We start from the raw sequence: 24,973 nt of genomic DNA, 5'->3' as shown, positions 1-24,973 counted from the left end.
ACAAAACTTATCCTTACAAAATACCATGCACTCTGATATTTTCTATTATATTCCTTTCCATTTTATTCCTTTTAAAAAAATATTCTAGACTCACTAAACTGATTTCATGACCCTCTGGGTCATGACAAGCAGTTTGAAAACACTGCTTTCAGCCCCAAAACTTTTGAGAACTACTTAAGAAACTTAAAGTTTCCTAACAGAGCCCAATCAATCCTTTCCTTTATACCCAGAGTCATTTAAGCAGAAAAACTGAGAGGGAAAAATACTAAATAACATCTGTCCATATGAAGAACTTGCATAGATGCTTCTTTTCCTTGCTGGACAATAAGAAGCAGAATTCTAACAAAAAAGGAAAGATAATCCGGGAAATAAAACACAGGAAAAATCATTCTAAAACTGAATTTCCACACAGAGTCCCATTTGTGCAAGTTTTTTTTTTAATTTTTAAGTTCCTTGTCTCTTTTTTTATTATTATTATTCTAAGAGTGTTTGAATATCATGTAATGCAAAAACTGTAAGATAGGGCATATTACACTAATACTACTTATCACTGGGATGATGAACAATTTTGAATAAGATGCGATCCCCCTCTGTATTTGACCAGGTTCACTTTGTAATTATTAGCAAGGCAGTAAATAATCTACCAAGGAGCAGTCTCATTAGTGCCCATTGAAATTCAGAGGCATTAATTTGCAATAAAAGAACTGAAAATTAAATAGGGAAGAAAATGGTTTCTGGAGTCCATCATAAGGTTATGGAATTCACATCATACCAGTGCCTTCCTTCACATCAAGGAGTTTTAAATGTTGTGTGGAATTAGACTTAATCGCTGTATTTTGTTCTTCCATTTAAAAAAAAAAAAAAAAAAAAGGTGGGCAGAAGAAATCCTTTTTCTCTGTTTTAACCCTAAATTAAAACAAGTAAAATTAATTTGAAATATGCCAACTTTTAAAAGTTTTGTTCATTGTTTGTCTTTTAAGTAAAGACAGCTTGGATCTGCGTGGCTGTGGGAAGCTCTAAATTTCTCTAAGGCGGCAAAGATGCACGCTGAACACTCCCAGAATCTGCCCTTCAGTATCCTCTGGGGCCAAACTGCACCTTAGTCCCCTTCCTTCTGCTATAAATATCCCTGGAAACAGAATACTGAACAAAAACTGGTCCACGGCTTACAAGGCAGAAAGATATGGGGACACCAGTCCGGATACCAGTGTACAGTTGGGAAATGCCTAATTCAGCACCCAGCCATGTGGCGCCCTGAAGCTTCCAAACCCAGTCCAGGGTACACCTGTCCTGTGGCCACCTAGGCAGGTGTTCACCAGAAGCGCCCACCTAATCCCTCTGCAGGCTCATCAGGAAAAACAAACAAACAAACAAACAAAAGGAGAAACTGGGCAAGGGAAAATGGGAGGGAGAGGAGAGGGAGAAAGAACAAATCTTGTCGGGAAAAAAATTAAAATGAGGACACACAACCTTCGCCACTGAAGTCACAAAGTGGTCTCCTGTGTCCTGGACCCGCCGCCCTCCTTCCACAGCGGCTGCGAGGCGCAGAACCCGGCTGACCCGCACGCCACTCCGGGGCATTCTCCCCGGGTGGGACAGGCTCGTCCCTGGGCTGGCAGGAGATTATTTTTAAGCACTTGTGCTTCCATATGGCTTGTTTTAAACTCGCGGGACACCTACAAATTTCCGGCTGTCAGAAGTCACATGCCAGCAATCCGCTCCAGCGCGGACTCAGCCAGCTAACTCCGAAATCAGACCCATTCAACTCCCAATCGCTCTCTAAAGCCCCAGGACGTGGGGTGGGGAGGAGGGGAAAGCGGGTGACAGGAATCGCTTCCCAGAAAGTCATCATCATAGCTGACATATTTCCAATCAAATAGTCTAGATGAAATGAAATTTGGGGAGTACATTAAACAAAAACATTAAAAGGATGAATAAAACTCTGCTGAGCTCTGCTAACTCCAAACACCCCCAACTTTAAATGCCAAGAGCGGGACCTTCCCAAGTGACTCAAAGCGCCCCGTGTTTATTTGCCTGGAGGTGTTTTCCCCCACAAATAACTGCTGCTTTGTCTGGTTTTCCAACGTGTGTTTTGTTAGGAAGCCCCGGGCTTTCGGGTCTGCCTCTCGCACGGACGGTAAGTGGGTGGAGAGCACGTTTTTTTTCAGCTACCCGGCGAGAGAACTTGACTCTGAACGCAACGCGGGCTGCAGCACGCAAAACCCCCGGGCTGGGCCGCGCGTCCCGGGCTCCCTGCGCGCACCCTCGGGTCGCGCGTCCCGCAGCTCCCGCGGCTCCCTCGGCTCCCCCTTCTCCCTCCCTCCCTCCCCTCCCTCCCGCCGGGCGCGGCGGCCACCCCGACGGGCGGCGCGGGCGCGGGTACCTGTAGAATGCCGGCGGGCCGGCCTCGCGCACCGTGTAGCCGCTGGGCTCGTTCTCCAGGTAGTAGGGCACCTGCTGGCCGTGGGGCTGCAGGAAAGGCGACAGCTGCGGCGGCGGGTGCAGAAGCATCAGCGGGCTCGGAGACACGCTGTTGAGTGGGGGGAAACCCCCCAGGCCATTGGAGCCGAACGCCGCAGCCTCAGACCCGGGGCCGTAGGGGAGGCCGGTCTGACCGTAGACCTGCGCGTTGGCGGCGGCCGCGGCGTTGAACTCGTAGGCGGCGCCCTCGGGGTAGTTGTACACGGCGGGCTTGCTGCTGTCCACGTACACCTCGCCCAGGGGCCGCTCCAGGGGGATCTTGAGCTGCGGACGGTTCAGGGGCTCCAGCTCGTTCCCTTGGATCTGATGCAGTAGGGCCATCCCGGATGCTTTGGTGTGGAGGGTCATGATCATGGTCCGTGGCCGCGGGCAGGGTGCAGACCGTGTCCCCGCAGGGCAGAAGGCTCAGAAGCCGGCGGGCCACCTGGAAAAAGAGCACAGCCCGAGGTTAGAGGCGACGCAGCGCATGTCCCGCCGAGACGCGAGCTCTGGCCCCGGCCCTGCCCCGGGAGCCTGCGGGTCCGGTGGAGCCGGGCGACCCGACGGGAGCAAGTGCAGTCCCAGGACGAACGCCCTCCTCCAGTTCCCGGGCTCCCGGGCCTCCAACTTTAAGTACTGGTCTCCCGAGCTCATATGCATTACAAAGGTGCTGGAGGACGGCCAGGGACTGTTGCCTTGCCCTGACATTGGCTTAAACATCACTCCAGGCACAACTCGATTTGGAGCGATCCCAAAGAGCAGCTTCCCTGAACTTTACTTTACTTGTCGTCGCTGCTGGATAGAGGCTGAGTTTCACGGCCAGGGGGCGGGGGCGCACGAGAATCTGCTAAAGGTGGCCCAGGGAAGACTGGGCTTAAAATAAACGCGAAAGACGAATCCAGGGGCCGGCTTTCTCTAGTGTGCTGCCTTATGTGCCCCGTGCCAGACTCCGATATATCTCTGTTTGTCTCTCTTTCTGTTTGATTCCCCCTCCTCGTTGGCTAGAAATACGTAGTGTGTACATAGGATGACCCTGGGGAGGACTACACTGTAACCGAGATAGGGCAGATAGAATGGGGTGTGCGGTTGCATACGCAGCCAGCCACAGACAGCTATATTTAGCAGCTGGGGGAACTGACAGGGGGCATCTGAGGGGAAGGGGGCGGAGATTCAGGGTATACATATAGGAAGAGCTGCATTTTGCCATCAGGAGAATGCAACCTGCCAGGACCTCAGTTTCTTCCTCTGCAAAGTGGACCCTTCCTCCCAAAGTGGACCCTGCCACAACCTTCTGAGATTCTCTCAGCCTGACTTGTGTGTTTATGTTGGACCACAGTACTGTACTTGGTCCCATTAGGAATTCTCATGTGAAGGATGATTCAGAAAAACCTTTGGTTAGGGCGCACATGGGTGTTCATGCCTTCCACAGGTTGGTTATGCAACCAAAACTTCAGAAAACTGAATATAAAATGTGACCTTTTCATACCAAACATAACCTCAGGTCATGAACCAAAGCTTTGGCAATTATGTTACATTGTCGGTCTGGTCCAGCTAACAGATTTTTAAAATGCATTTCTGCATGTCTATCCTTTGGTCCTACAACTCGATCTTCTCGGTTCACTTGGGCTAGGATATGCAGAATCAAATATCCAGATGAAAAACAAATAGAAAAAAGTTTTTAACTGAATTAAAAGTTAAGCCTGCACACGCACATATACACACATATATGTATATATATATATACATATTAAGGAGACAAAAAATAGGTGAAGTACATCATGCGTCTATAATCTTGGATAGTTTATACTTTTTAATGAACTTCCTTTGCTGAAGCCTAATAGACTCTGATACAACTATCAATACTTTGTTTTAATTGCTATCCCAAACACCCAACAGAGTATCTGACAAAGTGTTCATGGTCTATCTAAATGCCAAGCTTACTGTTACTAAGAGTTACATTTTTGAATATTTTATATCAAGTATACATTTTATCTAATTCTTACAAAAACAGACCATTGTTGGACAATATGCAAATGAAGCTGAAGCCAAAATCGAGTTTAGCATTAATGACTATAGACTGTCAGCAAATAAAGGGTTAAAAACACATTAGGTGCATCGCAGATATTTCCCTTTATGGCCAGCAATCATTACTTTCCAAAGCAATTTTTTACAGATGATTTAATTTCCATAAATCACACTTTCAATTTTCAAATGCCTTTTTAAAACACATGCAAAAAGCACTTCATAGGGCTCTTAAAAAACCTGAACCTGCCAAATTATATGCAAATGGCACAAAGAATCCTACAAGTCCTGAAAGAAAAAGGAGACACACACATACCCCCATGGAGAACAGCAATCCTCATCTCCCTGCTAGGATACAGACACTAGCCAGAAAGGTAAGTTGCTTTCTCAAAATGCTAAAGCTACAGAGAGAGAAATCAAAACAAGCCTACCCTGCTGGATCAAGAACGTCTTTCCAGAAATGTTCCATGGGCTTGTAGAAGTCAAGGGCCGAGAGAGTGAGAAGGAAGGAAGGAATGTGCTCGCATGTGCGAGTGGCTCAGTGTGTGAACTAGGCAGAGAGCGTGTGTGGATGTGTTTGTGCGTGGAATGGCAGGGATTCGGGAAGCAGCCAGTAGGCAGGGCACTTGGCAGCCCCTCCCGGCAGACACGCAGCTGGGCTACTGCACAGCGCTGGATGAATGGCAGTGGGGAGTGAGGGGAGACTTGCTGTCTGCTCACAGGGAGCAGCGTGGCACAGCCAGAAAAAGCTGTCCTGGGGAGGAGAAACCCCAGCCCCTTTGCCCCTACCCTTGGGGGCTGGAAAGTACCCTATGCTTTCTGCTGCCACCCCAAGCAAGAGGAAAAACAGGCTTGCTGTGAATCATAGTCTTACGGCTAAAATAGAATGCCAGTCAAAAGTGTATGGATATCAAGTTTACAAAATAGGACATGGGTGGTTTTTCCGAAAGAATATAATTTAACAATAAAAGCCTTCTGGGATACATGTGGATCAAATGCCTTACTGGCCCTAGCCCCCAGTCTCTGAACAGAGGCATTGCCATGCCTCCGATTGCACCAGGAAACCAGACTTTGGAATAAATGTTTTGGCATTCTAGGGATGAGTTTCCAGCTGAAATGTAATACTCCTCCACTTCGTTAACCAAACCCACAAACCTTTCCACGAATAGCTCAGTTGACTGCTTTCTGTAAACATGCGAAAAATACGTATTATTAAAAGCCTAGGATATGAACATAAGATAAAGGTAGATACCTTTGTTTTAAACTGAATTTAGGCTTTCGAGTTGCACTGACTGTGATCAGGAAGGAGGTCTCTCATTTCCCAGTGGCGTTCACATGGATCCACCTCTTGACCACTTTCTCAACTATTCTCTCGGCCATCGTACTAACATGCAATACTGAGGTGCTCCTAGAGTGCCCATGCTCAGGGTCCCAGGACACATGACACCCAATAGAGCCTTTGTTGCCAGACATTAGTCACCACCTTGGATATTAAATGACTCTACTCACAATGCCAGGAGTGGCCGGTCTCTGGCCCTGGGACACTATGCAGTTACTGAGAGATTTATGAGTGGCTCTTGAGACCAGTACAAAAAAGAAATAGAAAGCCATAAAAATGTTAATGATGCCATCATGCAAATATATGTTTTTGTGCTTTGAAAGACCCCCAATATTGCAGTGTTTGAGCACAGGAGAGCTCTCTCCATAGTCAGTATTGAAAATAAATATTGGATATAAATAAATATTGAAAAGAAAGACTGTTACCCTTTGTTGGTGACAGTGGTCCCTCCTGTAGGTCAACAATGGCCACCCATGCTCTAGACCAGTCCCAAAAAAAAGCAAGAGTATTCAGGGAGGGAGGAGAGAGGAACAGGGGAAAGAAGAAGGAAAGGAAAGGGGATCTGCAATTGTTCACTATTAACATAGCAAGAATAAGAAGGTTGGCTGTCTCCTCATAGGCTTTGATTGTTCAGAGACTTACAATCAAAGTTAGCCCAAGAAGTTCAATAAAGGCAGTTTTCTTAACCACTTTCTCTCCAGCATTCTCTTCCAAACTCGTCTTGGTGAGCCTTGTCCCTGGGCTTGGTGAGCATGGGTGGGAAAGTATACCGTGCTACGCCAACTTTCCTCTCGTGCCTTTGGCAAAAACTTCACTCCTGGGCTCCCAGCTCTCTTTGCTTCCCTCCCTACCCTCTCATACTGGACACACAAACTCCAGCCATGGCTTACTGGCTCTCTCAGGTGAAGAAGGGTAAAGATTGATCTGGCTCCATCATTGAATGTATCTCCAGCCCCACTTTTCCAGCAGTCTGTTGGGCATTGCTGGCTTGTTCAAATATGAGTCACCATTCCCAAACATGGTGTTCCTCTCAACTTCCCCCCTGTCTGTGCCCAGCATTACTGTCTCTCCAGTCACCCAGATTGAAATCTCATTGTCTTCTTCGAGGGCTGATTTTCCCTTGCCTTCCACACCTAATCACGAGGCAAATCCTGAGCCTTCTAGCTTTACAATCTTTCTTTTCCCATTGCATTTCTGCCACTCCCTTTGAGACCTATTACCTTACCTGTCCTAACGGCCTCCTAAGGACCACTCTGCCCTTTCCTCCCGGACTTCATCCTAAACCCTGCAACCTGTTTACTTTCTTGGATTTTTTTTACTGCTTCAGGATCCATCTTGACATGACCCAGCTCTGTCTTTAACCCAAATCATAGCTTCCCCCATGAGTTCAGGGCTTCCTCTGTGCCCATAATGATCCTTCCTAGTCCATCTCCTCCGACTGTAACCTATGCTTCAGCCAAGCAAAATTTTAATACTCCAAGAACTCAAGGCTTTTCTTTTCTTCTACCTTAAATCCCCACTTTCTTGGCTTGTCAGGGGAAAGCATGCCTCTTGTAATAGGTCCAGCCCAAATGCTACCACATTCATTATTCCTTCCTTTAGTCTCTATTCAAAGAAAATTTCCTCTCCTCTGAATTCTAGTAGTAATTATCATGCATTTATCAAATTCTTCCAGAATTAGAGTTATTTATCTGTTTTTTATCTCCTCACGCTGCTCATAAGCTCCTTGAGGACAAGGTCTGGCTAGAATTACTTGGGAATTATGAGCACCCAGCACTGTCCCTGGCCATGTTAAGTCAACAAATGTTGGTTAATTTATTGATATAGATACTTAAAAGGACAATGTAATATTATAGGTGTCTGGATTACTATCTCTAAAAGTTAACTTTCCATGTGACATTCTACCTTTTTTTTTTTTTTTTTTTTGAGACAGTTTCACTTTTTTCACCCAGGCTGGAGTACACTGGTGCAATCTCGGCTCACTGCAACCTCTGCCTCCCGGGTTCAAGCAATTCTCCTGCCTCAGCCTCCCGAAGTAGCTGGGATTACAGGTGTCCACCACCACACCCAGCTAATTTTTTTGTATGTTTAGTTGAGACAGGATTTCACCATGTTGGCCAGGCTGGTCCTGAACTCCTGACCACAGGTGATCCACCCGCCTCAGCCTCCCAAAGTGCTCGGATTATAGGCGTGAGCCATCGCGCCCAGTCCATCCTACCATTTTCAAAACTGTTTTTTGCCAGAAGATTATCTTTGTATCTTCATGCCAACTGAGGCCATAAAGTCAAAATTTAAATTCGTACAATCTCAAGGCTTAAGTCTGCAATTCTTGGCAGCATGATTCACAAGAGAGCTCTGAATTTTTAGTTCGTAAGCAGATAATACTATGACCAAACATAGCTTCTTCTCTAGCTCCATTAAAAGCGTTTTACATTTACAAAAACATTATTCCTCCAAAAGAAACATGAAAGAAAATAAATGTGGAACTATCTCCATAATAGCTTATACTACTAGAAATGGTTTCTTCACTCTGAGACATGAAGGTTTGTCTGTGTTCAAACTTATTATTGTACTGATTATAAATGCTGTTTGGAAGCTTATTTTTGAGCATTTATCTGATACCATCAATTTTCCTCTAATGTGGAAAAATAATGAAGAATTTCCCTTTAAGTTTCTGCTCATTTTCACAAATAGTTTGGTCACTTATTTAAAGGGTTTTTGATTAGCTCCTGGACTTTTTTCACCTGACCTTGAGTTTTTGTTTTTTGAGGCAAAATTTATATACAATGAAATACATGTATCTAAAGCATACCATTTGATGAATTTGACAGATGGATATGTCCATGTAACAATCATCCCAATGAAAGTATAGAGTATTTCCATCACCCCAGAAATTTCCCATTGTGTCCCATTCTAATAAACTCCCAACCCCTCCAGGCAACCATTGTCCTGATTTCTATCACCCTCTGGGCCAGGTGGCAAAATAAATCTATGATCTCTTTGGACCATGATCTCTTACAGATTGAAGTGCATGTACTGCATTTCCTACCAATGGCCCAGCCAGCAAAGTGCTGGGCATGCAGGCTACTGGGCATCAAAGGACGGAGCTATCCTCTTCTCAGTCAGACTCCTCTTGCTGCAATGGGACCCTCAAGGCCACAGAATTGTCCTAACACTCTAGTCATGAATCTTTTTAAGTACAATGGCTTTTAACATGATCAAGTTTTACCCAAGTCTGCAAGGGTACACGTTAACAAGAAGCCAAATGGAATCAGTACTCTTTAACATGTTTTTAAACAGCCTTTTCTTTCCCACTATCTCTCCAAGGAAAAAAATGCATGATTTGTGACCAAGAATCAAGCCAAAGACCCTGACTCTCACAAAGCCTGTGATCTCAGATCCCATTCCCTGGCTTCCCACCCAGGACTTGATGAAGACAGTTTGAATTTTTTGGTTGTCAGGCAGCATGACTGTTCTTGATTATGAGTCAATGAATGATTTGGATTTAACTTGCAAGCTTAATAGAATTTAGTAACTTTTATCTTACATTTTCTGGGAAAATTTCTTTTTAACAATATTTTAGGATCTTTTTATATAATGTACCTATGTTGCATGCAGTAGAAGACAATTTAGAAAGTACTTTCACTGTAAGTGCCATGAGTGATACAAGAATTCCAATTATTCCAATTATTGTTACATTGTGTCCCTCTCCTTCCCTTTATCTGTTGTTTACTTGAGGAATTTCATTGCCAGCTTAGAGTATTATTTCTCTATGAAGAGCAATATCTAGATTGTGCCTAAATTCACTTCGATTCAGATAGTCCTATCTAATGTTAAGAAGGGCCTTTACACACACACACACACACACACACACACACACACAGAGCACATAATCAACCAAGAACCATCCCCAATTTCAGAGCCAGACTAGCCAAATGATTTTTTTAAAAAAAGACAGAGGAGATTTGAGCAGTTTAGCATTTTCAGCCTTTCAGCCTTTTCAGCTTTCTTCCGATTTTGTGACCACGGCACCCTCCCATTCTCCCTAAGCACCCAGGACTTCTGTGCTTGCAAGAGCTCCTCCCTTCTCCCAACCTGCTCAATGACAATCACACTGTGGAGGGAGTAATGCATTCATAAGCATGCCAGTGAATGACTCATTCATTCAATTCACTCAAAAACATATTGATTAGCTGTATTTACCAGGACCATTTCTAAGTGTCGAGAACTGTTTTGGTCAGCTCAGGCTACTATAACAAAATACCATAGACTGGGTGATTTAAACAACAGCAATTTATTTTCTCAGTGTGGGGTGGGGGTGGATCCTGGAGCAGATAGAAGGGGGAGGACAGAAAAAGAGAGAGCTCTTCTTATAAGGCCACAGTCCTATCAGTGTAGGGTCCCACCCTTATAACATCATTTAACCGTAATTACCTCCCAAAGACCCTATCACCAGATATAGTCACATTGGGTGTTACGGCTTCAATATGTGAATTTGGTTGGGTAGGGGGGCATAATCTGGTCAACAGTAGGCATCCCAAAATAAACAAAACAAAAACCTCTGCCCCCAGAGAGCTGACTTCAGGGGCTTAGTGTTTAGTCCTATTACAATGGCCCTTCCTGCTCAGGCTCTTCTGAGAGCCCCTCTTCCTCTCCCTCCTCTCAGGTGTGGGTACCCCAGCATTCAGCCCCTAGACCCTCTTCCCTCCACTGCATACCTTCTCCTGGATGATCACAACCACTCCTTGTGTTTTTACTTTCATATATACATTGAAAACTTCAAAATAGAAACCTCCAACCAACCTCTCTTTCCTGACTAGGAAGTCCACATTGCCAGGTACCTATTAGACATTTTTACTTACATGTTCATTCAATAAATATTTATTAAGCTCCTCCTATGTACTAGCTACTTGAAGCTCAACTTGTCCAAAAGTAACTCAAGAGCCAAAGAACTTGAATTACTATCCTCATTTATCAGGAGTCCCCACTCTCCCGAACAGGTACTATGCTCCTCCCATACTGGATTTCTTTTAAGTTCCTCAGTCCCTCTGGACTCTCTCTGGGTCTAAATATTCACGTATGCAAATTACTCTACCTGAAATCTCCCTCCCATCCCTTTTCATCTGACGTAATCCTACTCATGCTTCAAGTCTCCCTTGAGACATCATAGCCACCAGGAAGCCTTCCTTGATTTCCCATTGAGTGCTGCTCCTATAAATGCTCATATCTCCCTAAACATTCTCATTATACAACTAATCATGCTGTTGGATTTCCTATTTGTCTCTCTGCTTCCCCAAGTTGGCCCGTAAATTCAAAAAGGGCACACAAGGACTGTTTTCTCCAAAGACACTAGTCCAATGTGAGCACAATCCCTGATGTGTAGTTGTAGTTGGCCCCAAACAAATACTATTTGAACAATGAACTTGTAAACTCCTTCCAGACATCATCTCTGCATTAACTGACTTCCTCAATGATTTACCTCAAAAGAAGTAACTATAATAACTGAAATTTAGAACCAGAGCTTGGAGGACAATTGGGGAGCAGATTCATATTTTCTAGAACAACTCGCATTCTTTTCACATAATAGGCAATTAGAATGAATGTTTCTTTATAAGTTGTTGAGTCCAAACTCTTCATTGCACTTATAAAGAGACTGGGGCCCTGAACAACACAGGAGACTTGCTGAAGGTCATGCAGCTTGAGGAACTGGACTAGAATCTGTGTCTCCAAACTTGGGAGTGCCGACTTCTTTCTATCCCACCCTCAGCCTCTCTGGGTAGATGCCGCATTCTTCTGACTTTTAGTGTGGGCCTTGCTCAGCTTAAATAAAATTAAGGGACTAATTGGTGGCTCAATGAACTATTCTTAGAGTCTCAAAAACTCCTAAATCTTTGGAAACTACGACAAGACTGCCTTCATGTTCCCAAATCACTGATAAAGAAATGGGAAGAGCTTGAGAACGTAAGTTAAAAACATTGAAACAACTGTGTTCAGAGACATAATTTGCTTTTTGAACATGAAGAAATGAGTAATCTACCTTCCATTCATTACTCATCAGAAGAGAGTTCATTTACATCTCATGCTTATATCTGTATAATTTGAACTGAACATTCTAGCTAAAGAAAAAAATTAAACCCTTCCTATATCTGCTAAATTGTACAAACTTGCAAATATAATACCTTTAACAATAACAGCAAAAAACCCTACTTGTTTCATGTGATTTGATACAGTTCAATTTCCAAAAGAATCTAATTTGAAACATATTGAAGCTATCATACTCATTGGGGAAACTATTCTGTGATCAAAAAGTGCTAGCCTTCCTAAAAATCAGCCTTTTAAAAGAACTGGAAAGATTATTGGAAATAACATAAACATTCAAAGACTCAAAAGAATTTAGTGTAAAACTTTTGGTTGATAATTGAATAAAGACATCACTTTTAGTGACACTTGCCAGTAGGTTTTTGTACCATAAATCCAGAAGGAAACAATAATTCCACAAATTCTTATACCAAATTCTAATAAACGGCTAATGGCACAAATTGTAAATTTGTTCCCTTTTCTCACTCTGCCCTTCTCCATTTCCTGTCCTGAATTTGCATCTACTTCCTTATGCTGTCGAGCTCATCTCTTCACTGAGGGCTTTCCAAGCCAGCCCTATCCAATCTCTATTCAACATGGGTCACTTAATGAGACCCAGAATTCTAATCAAAACTCACAGCAGAAAAAAAACACCTGGCCAGCCAATGTGTTCTCCCTTATGTATGTGTCCTCATCTCTCTCGGCCTCCCTTTCCAACAGGCTCAGTCACTGACACTCCTTCCTCAACACAGCCTTCTCAGGACTCGCTTTCAGCAGTGTACCCAGAGTTCAAGATGTACAACTGTCCCACCTGCTGAATCCTCAAGTCATCAAAATGCCAGTTTGCTCAAGGTCTTAATTTCAGTCTGCAGTTTATAGGAATGCATCTGATTAATTTCCATTCCCACCTTATATGTAGGTATTTGAATTTTAAAAATGGAAATTATATTAAACTAAGAAAATCCTTACTTAGAGAACTGACAAAATACGAAAAAGAGAACATAAGACCTGGGAGGACATAGCGCCATGCAAAGCATATTCTGCTCCTTTCTTTCTCAGGAGGCATGAAGATTCAAAACAATAATGAGCTGTATCAAACCATCCCTTGTTAGCCCCTGGAATGCCTAAGTAAGTTGTTCTTCACATCCCTCCCTCCCCTGCAGGGATCATCATTGTTCTTATGTAAGCAATTAATCATATGTAATAAACAAGCACAAGCAATGCCTGAAGGTAGACTTATGGATGTCATGGAACATATTCAACAGCAGTCAAATCAGATAGGCTAATGATTTTCCCAAAGGAAAAATGAGGAGAGACTATTCCAAATACCAAAAATTCACTCTCTTCCTACTTGCAATGCTAGAGACAGAAAATATAAAAAGGAATAAAGTCCTTTCTAAGTCCTAGAGTAAAATACCCAAAAGTTTAAGTCTAACGTCCCATTTCCATTGGCTTTTCTTTCATGCAAAATGTGATCTTTGACCCCTTCTGGCATGCTGGTTTAGCTATCTCAAAATGGACATCAGAACGCCTGAACTAAATATAACTCTTGCTCAATCAGTCTGGACATGCTTATTCTTGGAAATAAATGCTACATTCATTCAAACAAATGTTTTCCAATCAGCCCAGATGCATCCTTCACTATGTGCTTAACAGACTTTCCCACCTCTGCTCATGAGACCTGGCTACTTTTTTGGGTAATCTAGCACTAGCTAAGTAGCCAATAACACTTGTAACCCCAGTGATGTGCTCTTCACTTTGTTGAAAGGAATTACAGTAGAAACTCTGAACTATAACCTCATGAGTCCTAGCCACGCTCCCTTCAGATCTCACTCACAATGACTGTAGTAGCATTGTGTATATTCTTGAGAGCTTTGTAGTGGATCACCCCAACGTATAGGTTGGGAGGAAGGTGGTTGGCCAAGGGAACTAGATTGGCTCGGCCTCTTTTGGAGCTAGGTTGATGGTGAAGATGATTTCTGTTGACTCCAAACTACTGTTATATGAACATGATCACCAGTTCTGGAGACTTTTCATTCAGACTGGTTTGACAACCACCAGTTTTAAAAAGGGAAATAATATTAAACATCCTTTCTAGTGTTCTTTACTCATTATCTCTCTTCTGAGCCCTCACCAGAAGCATAAGGTATTTGGTTGGTGCAAAAGTAATTGTGGTTTTTGTCATTAAAACTAATGGCAAAACCACTACTTTTAAAATTACTTTTAATGGCAAAAACCACAATTACTAATAAATCCTGATGGCTGTTAACTGAACATCTATGAAGTGTTTTACAGATGCCATTTCATTTTAAAATTGTATTTTATTTCCTCTTGATATATAATGCAGTTGGTGCTTTAAACTTGAAAAGATATTTTCAAAGCCATAGTGGGAAAATCTTTCACCTCTGCCTGCAACCCACCTATTTTCCCTCTCTGGAGACAGCTGAGGTCACCAGTTTTTAAATTTCCTTCCAGAGATATTCTACGCATATTGAAGAAAACACACACACACAGTCTTCCACACCCCTTTTTAAAAAACCCAGATAGTAACATGCACCTTATTTGTGCCATGTTTTTTCTTTTGTTTTTATTAGCAATATATCTTGGATATCTTTCTATTTCACTACATAAACATTTTCCTCATTTTTTGTTTTGTTTTGTTTTGTTTTGTTTGAGACGGAGTCTCACTCTGTCGCCCAGGCTGGAGTGCAGTGGCCCAATCTCGGCTCACTGCAAGCTCCGCCTCCCGGGTTCACGCCATTCTCCTGCCTCAGCCTCCTGAGTAGCTGGGACTACAGGCACCCGCCACCATGCCTGGCTAATTGTATTTTTTTTTTTTTTTTTGTATTTTTAGTAGAGATGGGGTTTCACTGTGTTAGCCAGGATGGTTTTGATCTCCTGACCTCATGATCCTCCCACCTCGGCCTCCCAAAGTGCTGGGATTACAGGTGTGAGCCACCGCATCTGGCCACATCTTCCTCATTTTTGATGACTGCATAGTATTCCATGCACAGAGGAATTCTAGTTTATTTTACCAGTTCCCCATTAATGGCAACTAGGTGTGTTCCTAATCTTTTACAATTATCAACAATGCTACAATTAGTAAATTTGTACATAAGTCAATTTGCACATGAGTAAATATGTGCAATGTTAATTTTGGTAGATGTAACCAAATGCCTTCATAACGCCTGTACAATTTAAACTCCCATATCCTTACAAATATGATGGATCTTCGAACTTTTTGATGCTTTTCAAAGTAGTATCTCTCCATGCAGTTTTAACTGACAATTTTTTACTATGAGTGAGGCCAAGTAATCTATCTTTCCAGATTTTTTTTTTTTTTTTTTTTGAGATGGAGTCTCACTCTGCTGCCCGGGCTGGAGTGCAGTGGCGCAATCTCAGCTCACTGCAACCTCTGCCTCACAGGGTTCATTCGATTCTCGTGCCTCAGTCTCCCAAGTAGCTGGGATTACATGTATGCACCACCACACCCAGCTAATTTTTGTATTTTTAGTAGAGGCGGGGTTTCGCCATGTTGCCCAGGCTGGTTTCAAACTCCTGACCTCAGGTGATCCGCCCACCTCAGTCTCCCAACGTGCTGGGATTACAGGCGTGATCCACCACACCCAGCCCTTTTCAGACATTTTTGTTTGAACACTATACCTCCTAGTGGTTGTGTGATCTTGGACAAATCAAGGTCTTTAAGCTGAATCTGTAAAATTGGGGCAACTTCCACCTCGAAGTTGTTGCAAAGATTAAATGCAATGATGTAGGAAATGCAAGTTCTTCGTGCTATTTTGCTCCATTATTTTGGCCGTAGTTGACAACTCCCGGGGCCCCAGAAGCACAAGCTAATAATGAATGAAAGGTACTGAGAGTGTGATAAAGGTCAGAATTGTGTGGCCCAAAGGTTTTGGACGAAATAAAGAGCTGCTGTTGAAGGCGTGCTTACTATCATTCCAAAATGACAGTTTGCTTGACACATCACTGAAATTTGGTACAAATCAGCAATGTTTCTCTGGAGACAAAGAGTAGCCATGCATGTTGGTACCTTAGGTGTGGAGAACGTTAACACTAGAAGCAAGCTATATAAACTTAAAAACCAAAAACTCAGGAGTCTAGTGTGTTTTTGGAAATGAATTGTTGCAATGCCAGTTTTGACTATTTTGCAACATTTTCAGACCCATTGTAAACCATCTATTCCTCCCACTGAGACATTACATAGTCCAAGTAAATATCTATTATCAGATTTTAAACCTTTGTAAATAAGTGGTAGATTGTTGACAAAACTGTGACTGTCATGTGGAGAAAAGGACTTTGGCTTTCACAAAAATAAAAAAAATTCGGAAGTAATCTTTCAGCTATCAGGCATTAAGATCTTTTGATCTATTGCTAAAATGCTTGGAACTCAAATGGCAAATGTGTGTACAGTCTCATTTAGGATCCCTTTATATACAAAATTATCAGTAGAGTTGAAGCCATAAACCACTGAATTTTTCTTAACTTTATCTTTTAGTCTTTCCATTTATGTCATCGATAAATACAACTACTAGATCTGAAGATTATGGAAACCCATTTGGACTCCAATAAGAGGAAAACAATGATTGTGCCCTAGTTTTAGTGGAAAGAAAAGGTCTTATATTTATGGTTAACTTTTCACATTTGCAAAAGAAGCCAAATAGTTGTTTTCATATTAGGAGAAAATCCAGTTGTTGACATATTCATGAGTTTTCTGATTCACAGCATAGACATCAAAGGAGAGTTTACGCTAACCCTCCCTTCCCCACTTTGTTACACTCTATCACGATTTTTTAGAACTCAGTGAAGAGAACATTAAATAGCCTATCACTACAGATGACATCCTCTTCTTCTAATATGTTTTAAAATATGTTTTTATATTGCAAGTACATGAATATAAAATTAATAAGTTAAGCAAGCAGGTTTAATTTCTCTCTGGGGGGCAGGTAGGCAACCAGCTATTGCAGGATATGTCACTTTGAATTACACATATTGTTTTAGTGTTGCGGTTTTTTTACTAGACTTTGAGGTCACTTCCAGCCCCTAGCACACTGCCTGGGCACATATTTGGTGCTCAGTAAATACAGTCACGCACCACATGATGATGTTTCGCACTGCATATATGACGGTGGTCTTGTAAGGTTATAATGGAGCTGAAAAATTTCTATTGCCTACTGACATTGTAGCTGTCCTAATGTCACAGCACAATACATTACTCACGTGTGTGGTGATGCTGGTGTAAGAAAACCTATTGTGCCACCAGTTGCATAAAAGTCTAGCAATACAATTATGTACAGTACATAATAATTGATAATGATAATAAATGACTATATGACTAATTTATATATTTACTACAGTTTTTATCATTATTTTAGTGTACTCCTTCTACTATAAAAAAATATTAGCTGTAAAACAGCATTAGGCAGGAGGCAGGTCCTTCTGGAGATCTTCCAGAAGCCCATATTGTTATCAGAGGGGATGACAGCTCCAGGGGTGTTACTGCCCCTGAGGACTTTCCAGTGGGACAAGATGTGGAAGGGGAAGACAGTGACGATGATCCTGACCCTGGGTAGGCCTAGGCTAATGCATGTGTCTGTGACTTTGATTTTTAAAAAAAGTTTAAAACTTTTTTTTTTTTTGAGACAGGGTGTCGTTCTGTCGCCCAGGCTGGAGTGCAGTGGCACAAACTCAGCTCACTGCAAGCTCCGCCTCCCGGGTTCACGCCATTCTCCTGCCTCAGCCGCCCGAGTAGCTGGGACTACAGGTGCACACCACCATGCCCGGCTAATTTTTTTTTTGTATTTTTAGTAGAGACAGGGTTTCACCGTGTTAGCCGGGATGGTCTCGATCTCCTGACCTTGTGATCCGCCCACCTCGGCCTCCCAAAGTGCTAGGATTACAGGCGTGAGCCCCCGCACTCAGACTAAAACATTTTTAAAAACTTACACGAAAAAAGCTTACAGAATAAGGAGGTAAAGAAAGAAAACATTTTTGTACAGCTGTACAATGTGTTTGTGTTTCAAACTAAGTGTTATTATAAAACAGTCAAAAAGATTTTAAAAATTAAAGTTTAGGCCAAGTGCAGTAGCTCACACCTATAATCCCGGCACGCTGGGAGGCCAAGGCAGGAGGATTGCTTGAGTCAGGAGTTCAAGACCAGCCTGGTCAACATAGCAGAATCCAGTCGCTACAAAAAATTTAAAAATTAGCCGGGTGCAGTAGTGTATGTCTGCAGTACCAGCTACTCAGGAGGCTGAGGTGTGAGGATTGCTTAAGCCTAGGAGTTCAATGTTGTAGTGAACTATGATTGTGCCACTGCACTCCAGCCTGACCAACAGAGCAAGACCCTACCTCTAAAATAAAATTAAAGTTTATAAAGTAAAAAAAAAAAAAAAAAAAATACAGTAAGCTAATGTTAATTTATTAATGATTGAAGAAAGAAAAATTTTTAATAAATTTGGTGTATCCTAAGTGCACAGTGTTTATAAAGTTTACAGTAGCGTACAATAATGCCCTAGGCCTTCACATTCACTCATCACCCATTCGCTGACTCTCCCAGAGCAACTTCCAGTCCTGCAAGCTCCATTCTGGCAAGTGCCTTGTGCAGGTGGACTATTTTTTATCTCTTGTACCATATTTTCACTGTGCCTTTTCTATGTTGAAGAGTGTTTAGGTATACAAATACTTACCATTATTTTATAGTTGCCGCAGTATTCAGGACAGTAACATGCTGTACAGGTTTATAGCCTAGGAGCAACAGGCTGTACTATACAAGCCTGTATGTGTAGTAGGCTGTACCACTGAGGCTGGCATAAGTATACTTGATGATGTTTGCACCATGACAAAATCTCCTAACGACACCTTCCTTCAAACTCATCCCCATCATTAAGTGATACATGATTGTATTGGAAGAGAATGAATAAATGGATAAGATTATTTGAACTTGTTGTCTAACTTTGTGTAGATAAAAGGTTTTTTTGACATTTTACCTGTTGTTTGGGGTCATACAGTATTTTCCAGGTGTTTATTATTATACTATCTGAAATATAGAACAATATCCATTCCTCAAGAATTATAGGAAGAAAACACAGGTGCTCACTGGATTACCTGAAAGCCACATGTCTCCATAAGACCCAGCCCTGCCCTGCCTTAGGAGTTCAAGATGGGCCCTTCGTGATGATTGCACTGAGTCTCCTTTGAGATTCTTGAGCCCCAGCTCAGCCCACAGCATGGACTTCTCCTCTTAATGACCTTCAGAAACTCTGTAACAATGTGGCTCACGTATTAGTCCATTTTCACACTGCTAATAAAGACATATCCAAGACTGGGTAATTTATAAAGGAAAGCAGTTTAATGGACTCACAGTTCCACATGGCTGGGAAGGCCTCACAATCATGGCAGAAGACAAAAGAAGAGCAAAGGGGCTTCTTACATGGCGGCAGGCAAGAGAGCTCGTGAAGGAGAACTCCCATTTATAAAACCATCAGATCTCGTGAGACTTATTCATTACCACGAGAACAGCACGGGAAGGACCCGCCCCCCTGATTCAATTACCTCCCACTGGGTCCCTCCCATGACACGTGGGAATTACGGGAGCTACAATTCAAGATGAGATTTGAGCGAGGTCACAGCCAAACCACATCAGCCTGTAACCACAGATCCACCACACAGCTGATAAAGTCAAGAGATGTGAATAGAATGGGTGTGGGGACCCCTAAAACTGCACACCTGGCAGCAGACCAGCTGTCTGGGAGGTGCTCTTTCTATTCATGACCAGGTGCAATGATTCTACTCAATCACTGTAAACAATTCATGATCAGTTATAGCATTTATTGCTTACACTGGTACTTTTGGGAAAACTCATGCTATCCAACATTAGTTAGGTTTTTTCCATGTCCAGAAATTTCATTATAACACCAATTTGCCAAATAAAACTATAAACTGCTTAAAGGTGGAGATTAACTCAGGGATCAATTTAGGAATACCCAATGGATGTTCGTGGCCAATAAGGTTGGCCTCATTATTTTAGTCTTTTTATTAACTGAATTAAGTGATTTGCTGGGCAAGGGTTAAAAAAGCTGGACCATGTTCATTTGGTCAAATGAATGTGTGTATATAAACAAAATGTTAAAACAGAGCTATTTAGTCCCTGTGTTGGGCTGAGGTCCCCAGATATTAAATGGCACATTCCAAAGTAAAGTCTAAGTTCACCATGTAGGATTTAAAAAAAAAAAAAAAAAAAAAAAGCAGCAAGAAGCGTTTTTCACTCTTCTCTCTCACACATCAAGCATGCAAAAGGACCAAGAATTGGGAAATTAGAGGATGTTCAGAGATGTTTGCCATGAACCCCTTCCACAAGAGGTGGAAGAGACAGGGCATGGCTGCCCTCATCTGCAGCCCAGGGAAAAGGGCTTCACCAAAACCCATGGAAGTATTGATTCATGTCTGCTAAGAATTGGTGGACATGGTGACACCTGAAAATCTTAAGGATAAGAGAACCACTTTGGTGGCATGCAAGAAAAGGTGTCTGTGTCGTCGTGGGGCTGTGCGTCCAAAGTTTGCGGAGGAAGATGGAGCTCATGTGGGCCACAAGCAAGAGAGAATCAGTGCAGGTTCAGTTTGCATCCAGCCCAAGAGGGCTGCCCACAGGGACAAATGACTTCAACAGGAAGTGTGTTGCTAATTCTCAAAGCTGAGAAGGCCCATCACAACCAGCCAGAGAGTGTGGTGCCACCTGCATGGAGGGATCCACAGGGCAAGATCCCAGTGCTAGAGCATGGGGGTTATCCGAAGAGCCCATAAATGAGGCCCTGAGTGAGGGGGTGCAGCTCCCAACACCTTCCAGACTCATAAACACAACAACAACTCATACCAACATTCCTTAGCTCTCTCCCCACCTCCTGACCCACCCACTTCAACCTTGTAGGGAGTAGAAATTCAGGCTGGCTTTAAGATGCACAAAGACAAATAAATGGGAGGGAAGGAAAAAGGAATCATCTTCCTCCATCCCACTGCAGGCAGCGGGCTTGTATGGGGCCAGAACTGGCAAAGGGGAGGAGTTGTGAGATGAAATGAAACTCACACGTTTGATATTTACATTGGGCTGGTTATATAAATTAGTGACTAGTAGCCGTTTATGACTTGGAAATGACCAGAAAGTCTTGAGATTTGTTTTACGCTTCCTCCAGGGAAACAAATGTAAAAGCACAGTGAATACTCTATTTATACGACATGGGTCCTGCTTTTTAGCATAGTGGTCACATTTCTATTCCTTCAAGGAATTTAAGTCTATCATTCACCCTCCCCACCCCCCTCCCCAACAATGCTTTCAATATTTAGAACAAATGGATCCCATAACTGATAGTTTAGACTAACTGGGGTCAACCAGAAAAGTGAACATATCTTATTTTTCCCATATTTGTTCATTTATAAAATTCATACTGTGCTACTGTATTGATACATGTTCATTATGAAACTCAAAATCAGAAAGTAAAAAGATGAGGTTTGAAAATGTAAGGAGAAGTTCTACTATTCAGGACACCCCCTTTGGAAGCTATTGCTATAAGGTAACATCATCTGACTCAATAAAAAATTTTCCTTGGCTATTTTCCAAAATGGCTGTACTAATTTACATTCCCACAAATTGTGTAATAAGGGTTCCCTTTTCTCCACATCCTCACCAACACTTCACCTTTTGGGGTTTTTTTTAACTTTTATTTTAAGTTCAGGGGTACTGTGCTAGTTTGTTTCATAGGTAAACTTGTGTCATAGGGGTTTGTTGTACAGATTATTTCATCACCCAGGTATTAAGCCTAGTACCCATTAGTTCTTTTTCCTGATCCTCTCTCTCCTGCCACCCTCCACCCTCTGATAGGCCCCAGTGTCTGTTATTCCTATCTGTGTGTCCATGAATTCTAATCATGTAGCTCCCACTTATAAGTAAGAACATGCAGTATTAGGTTTTCTGTTCCTGCATTAGTTTGCTAAGGATAATGGCCTCCAGCTCCATCCATGTTCCTGAAAAGGACATGATCTCATTCTTTTTGGTGGCTGCATAGTGTTCTATCATGTATATGTATCACATTTTCTTTATCCAGTCTACCATCAATGGGCATTTAGATTGATTCACTTTGCTATTGTGAATAGTGCTGCAAAGAACATATGCATGTATGCGTCCTTATGATAGAACAATTTATATCCATTTGGGTATATACCTAGTCATGGAATTGCTAGGTTGAATGGTAGTTGTATTTTTAGGTCTTTGAGGAATCATCATACTGTTTTCCACAATGATTGAACTAATTTACACTCCCACCAACATTATATAAGTGTTCTTTTTCTCTGCAACTTCACCAGTATCTATTATATTTTAACTTTTTAATAACAACCATTCTGATTAGTGTGAGATGGTATCTCATTGTGGTTTTGATTTGCATTTCTCTAATGATCAGTGATGCTGAGCTTTTTTCATATGCTTGTTGGCCACATGTATGTCTTCTGCTGAAAATTGTCTGTTCATGCCCTTTGCCTGCTTTTTAATGAGGTTGTTTTTTTCTTGTAAATTTAAGTTCCTTATAGATGCTGAATAGTAGACCTTGGTTAGATGCACAGTTTGCAAAAATTTTCTCCCATTCTGTAGCTTGTCTGTTTACTCTGTTGATAGTTTTATTTGTTATACAGAAGCTCTTTAGTATAATTAGATCTCATTTCTCAATTTTTGCTTTTGTTGCCATTGCTTTTGGCATCTTCATCATGAAATTTTTGCCCATTCCTATGTCTAAGATGGTATTGCCTCGGTAGTCTTCCAGAGTTCTTAGAGTTTTGGGCTTTTCATTTAAGTCTTTAATCCATCTTGAGTTAATTTTTATATATGGTGTAAGAAAGAGGTCCAGTTACAAGAAAAAGATGCCCTCTCTCACCACTCCTATTCAACATAGTATTAGAAGCCCTGGCCAGAGCAATCAGGCAAGAGAAAGAAATAAAGTGCATCCAACTAGAAACAGAGGTAGTCAAACTATCCCTGTTTGCAGATGACATGTCCCTATATTTAGAAAACCCCATAGTGTTGGCCCAAAAGCTCCTTCAGCTGATAAACAACTTCAGCAAACTCTCAGGACACAAAATCAACATACATAAATCACTTAGCCTTTCTATACACCAAAAATAGTCAAGCAAAGAGCCAAATCAGGAACACAATCCCATTGACAATTGCCACAAAAGGAATAAAATACCTAGGAATACAGCTAACCAGGGAGGTGAAAGTTCTCTACAAGAAGAACTACAAAACACTGCTCAAATAAATCAGAGATGACACAAACAAATAGGAAAAACATTCTATGCTCATAAACAGGAAGAATCAATATCATTAAAAGGGCCATACTTCTCAAAGCAACTTATAAATTCAGTGCTATTCCTATCAAACTACCAATGACATACTTCACAGAACTAGAAAAAAACTATTTTAAAATTCATATGGAACCAAAAAAAGGATCCCAAATAGCCCAGACAATCTAAGCAAAAAGAACAAAGCTGGAAGCATCATGTTATCCAACTTCAAACCATACTACAGGGCTACAATAACCAAAACAACATGGCACTGATACACAAACAGACACATAGACCAATGGAACAGAATAGAGAGCCCAGAAATAAGACCACACACCTACAACTATCTGATCTTTGACAAAGCTGACAAAAATAAGCAATGCATCCAGGCACAGTGGCTCATGCCTGTAATCCCGGTACTCTGGGAGGTCGAGTGGGGTGGATCAACTGAGGTCAGGAGTTCACGACCAGCCTGGCCAACATGGTGAAACCCTGTCTCTATCAAAATACAAAAATTAGCCAGGTGTGGTGGTGCACATGTGTAATCCAAACTACTTGGGAGACTGAGGCAGGGGAATCGCTTGAACTTGGGAGGCGGAGGTTGCAGTGAGCCAAAATTGTGCCACTGCACTCCAGCCTGGGTGACATAGCGAGACCCCATCTCAAAAAGTAAAATAAAATAAGCAATGGGGAAAGGACTCCTTATTCAATAACTAGGGCTGGGATAATTAGCTACCCATAGACAGAAGATTGAAACTGAACATATTTTTTTTCTTTTCAAGGACACATTCAATGCCTACCAGAAAAAAAAAGTCTCAATAATTCTTTATATGTCAAATTACAGATTTTTTAAAAAATCAACCAAAGTCACACTAAGAGGTTCAGTTTTTACCCTTCTCTAAAGCCAAAAGTCTCCTTCAGCAACATTTGTGTTATAAATGTTTGTTTGTTGTTGACATTTAAAAGTGCGAAATTGGGAGAAAATGGCATGTTTGTTTCATCAATGACTCTCTAGATTAAGTCCAGGGAGGATGAAATTAAAAAGGGTCAGTTAAAAAAGCTTTAGGCTGTGCCAGGTCTCCAGCTCACCTTTGCCAGCACAGTGAGTTCCTGCCCTGCAGCACGCTTGAAACCAGGGTGGGGCAGGAGAGGCAGCCTCTCGCTAGAGGGTAGAGGTGCCAGGAGGCTCGCAGCAGTTGCAAACACCTCTTATTTTGGAGGTTGGTCCTGGCCCCACTAGAATCAGAAAAAGTCTCCTGGGAAACAAACCCCACTACCATCTCTTCTCCAGCAGTTGTGATCCAGGGCATCCTTGTGACTTTAATGTTAAAATTATGTCAAAGTCAGGAGTACTGTGAGCACCCTGTGCAGACAAGCCAGGCAGCCCTCAGATGTTGGGGCGGGCAGGGCCTTGGAGGTCATCTGGTTTAATGGGGTTCAGTCTCTTTCCCATTCACCTGAATGGTGACGCTTACCAAGATTGACACAGTCCTCTGTCTGACCCCAGGGTGGCTGTGATCTTTACCGCACCAAGATTAAGATTTTCCTCCCATGTAAGAAATTTTGAGAATAGAAAGGACATGAATAGAGGAATAATTAACCCCTCCTTCGCACTCAACACACAGGCATCAGATAACGAAATGCCTGTACTTGAATCACACCTCCTTCCTAACAAATCTCATTGCTTGATGGCACTACTACAATGAAGTCCAGGATTGCTTATCCATTATC

The 24,973-nt window shown here is 42.2% G+C and overlaps 1 protein-coding gene across 5 annotated transcripts in view; it reads right to left on the bottom strand.

Annotated features, from left to right (window-relative positions):
• The window catches only part of ESR1 (estrogen receptor 1), a 416,434-nt gene that overhangs the window by 296,344 nt on the left and 95,117 nt on the right, over nt 1-24,973 (bottom strand). For 3 of the 5 annotated variants that reach the window (XM_054490751.2, XM_063667120.1, XM_054490754.2), the window contains one exon: nt 2,384-2,905. In XM_054490751.2, coding sequence (XP_054346726.1) covers nt 2,384-2,835 — 452 coding nt within the window. In that variant the 5' untranslated portion in view covers nt 2,836-2,905. Of the gene's footprint in view, nt 1-2,383; nt 2,906-3,243; nt 3,553-24,973 lie in introns of those variants that run through there. The other 2 variants (XM_054490753.2, XM_054490755.2) reach the window with 1 other exon arrangement.

Source organism: Pongo pygmaeus, chromosome 5 (assembly GCF_028885625.2).
Source record: "Pongo pygmaeus isolate AG05252 chromosome 5, NHGRI_mPonPyg2-v2.0_pri, whole genome shotgun sequence".
In the NCBI taxonomy this organism is placed as follows: Eukaryota; Metazoa; Chordata; class Mammalia; order Primates; family Hominidae; genus Pongo; species Pongo pygmaeus.
The sequence above is the reverse complement of the archived record's forward strand: the minus strand, read 5'-3'. Positions and strand labels throughout refer to the sequence as shown.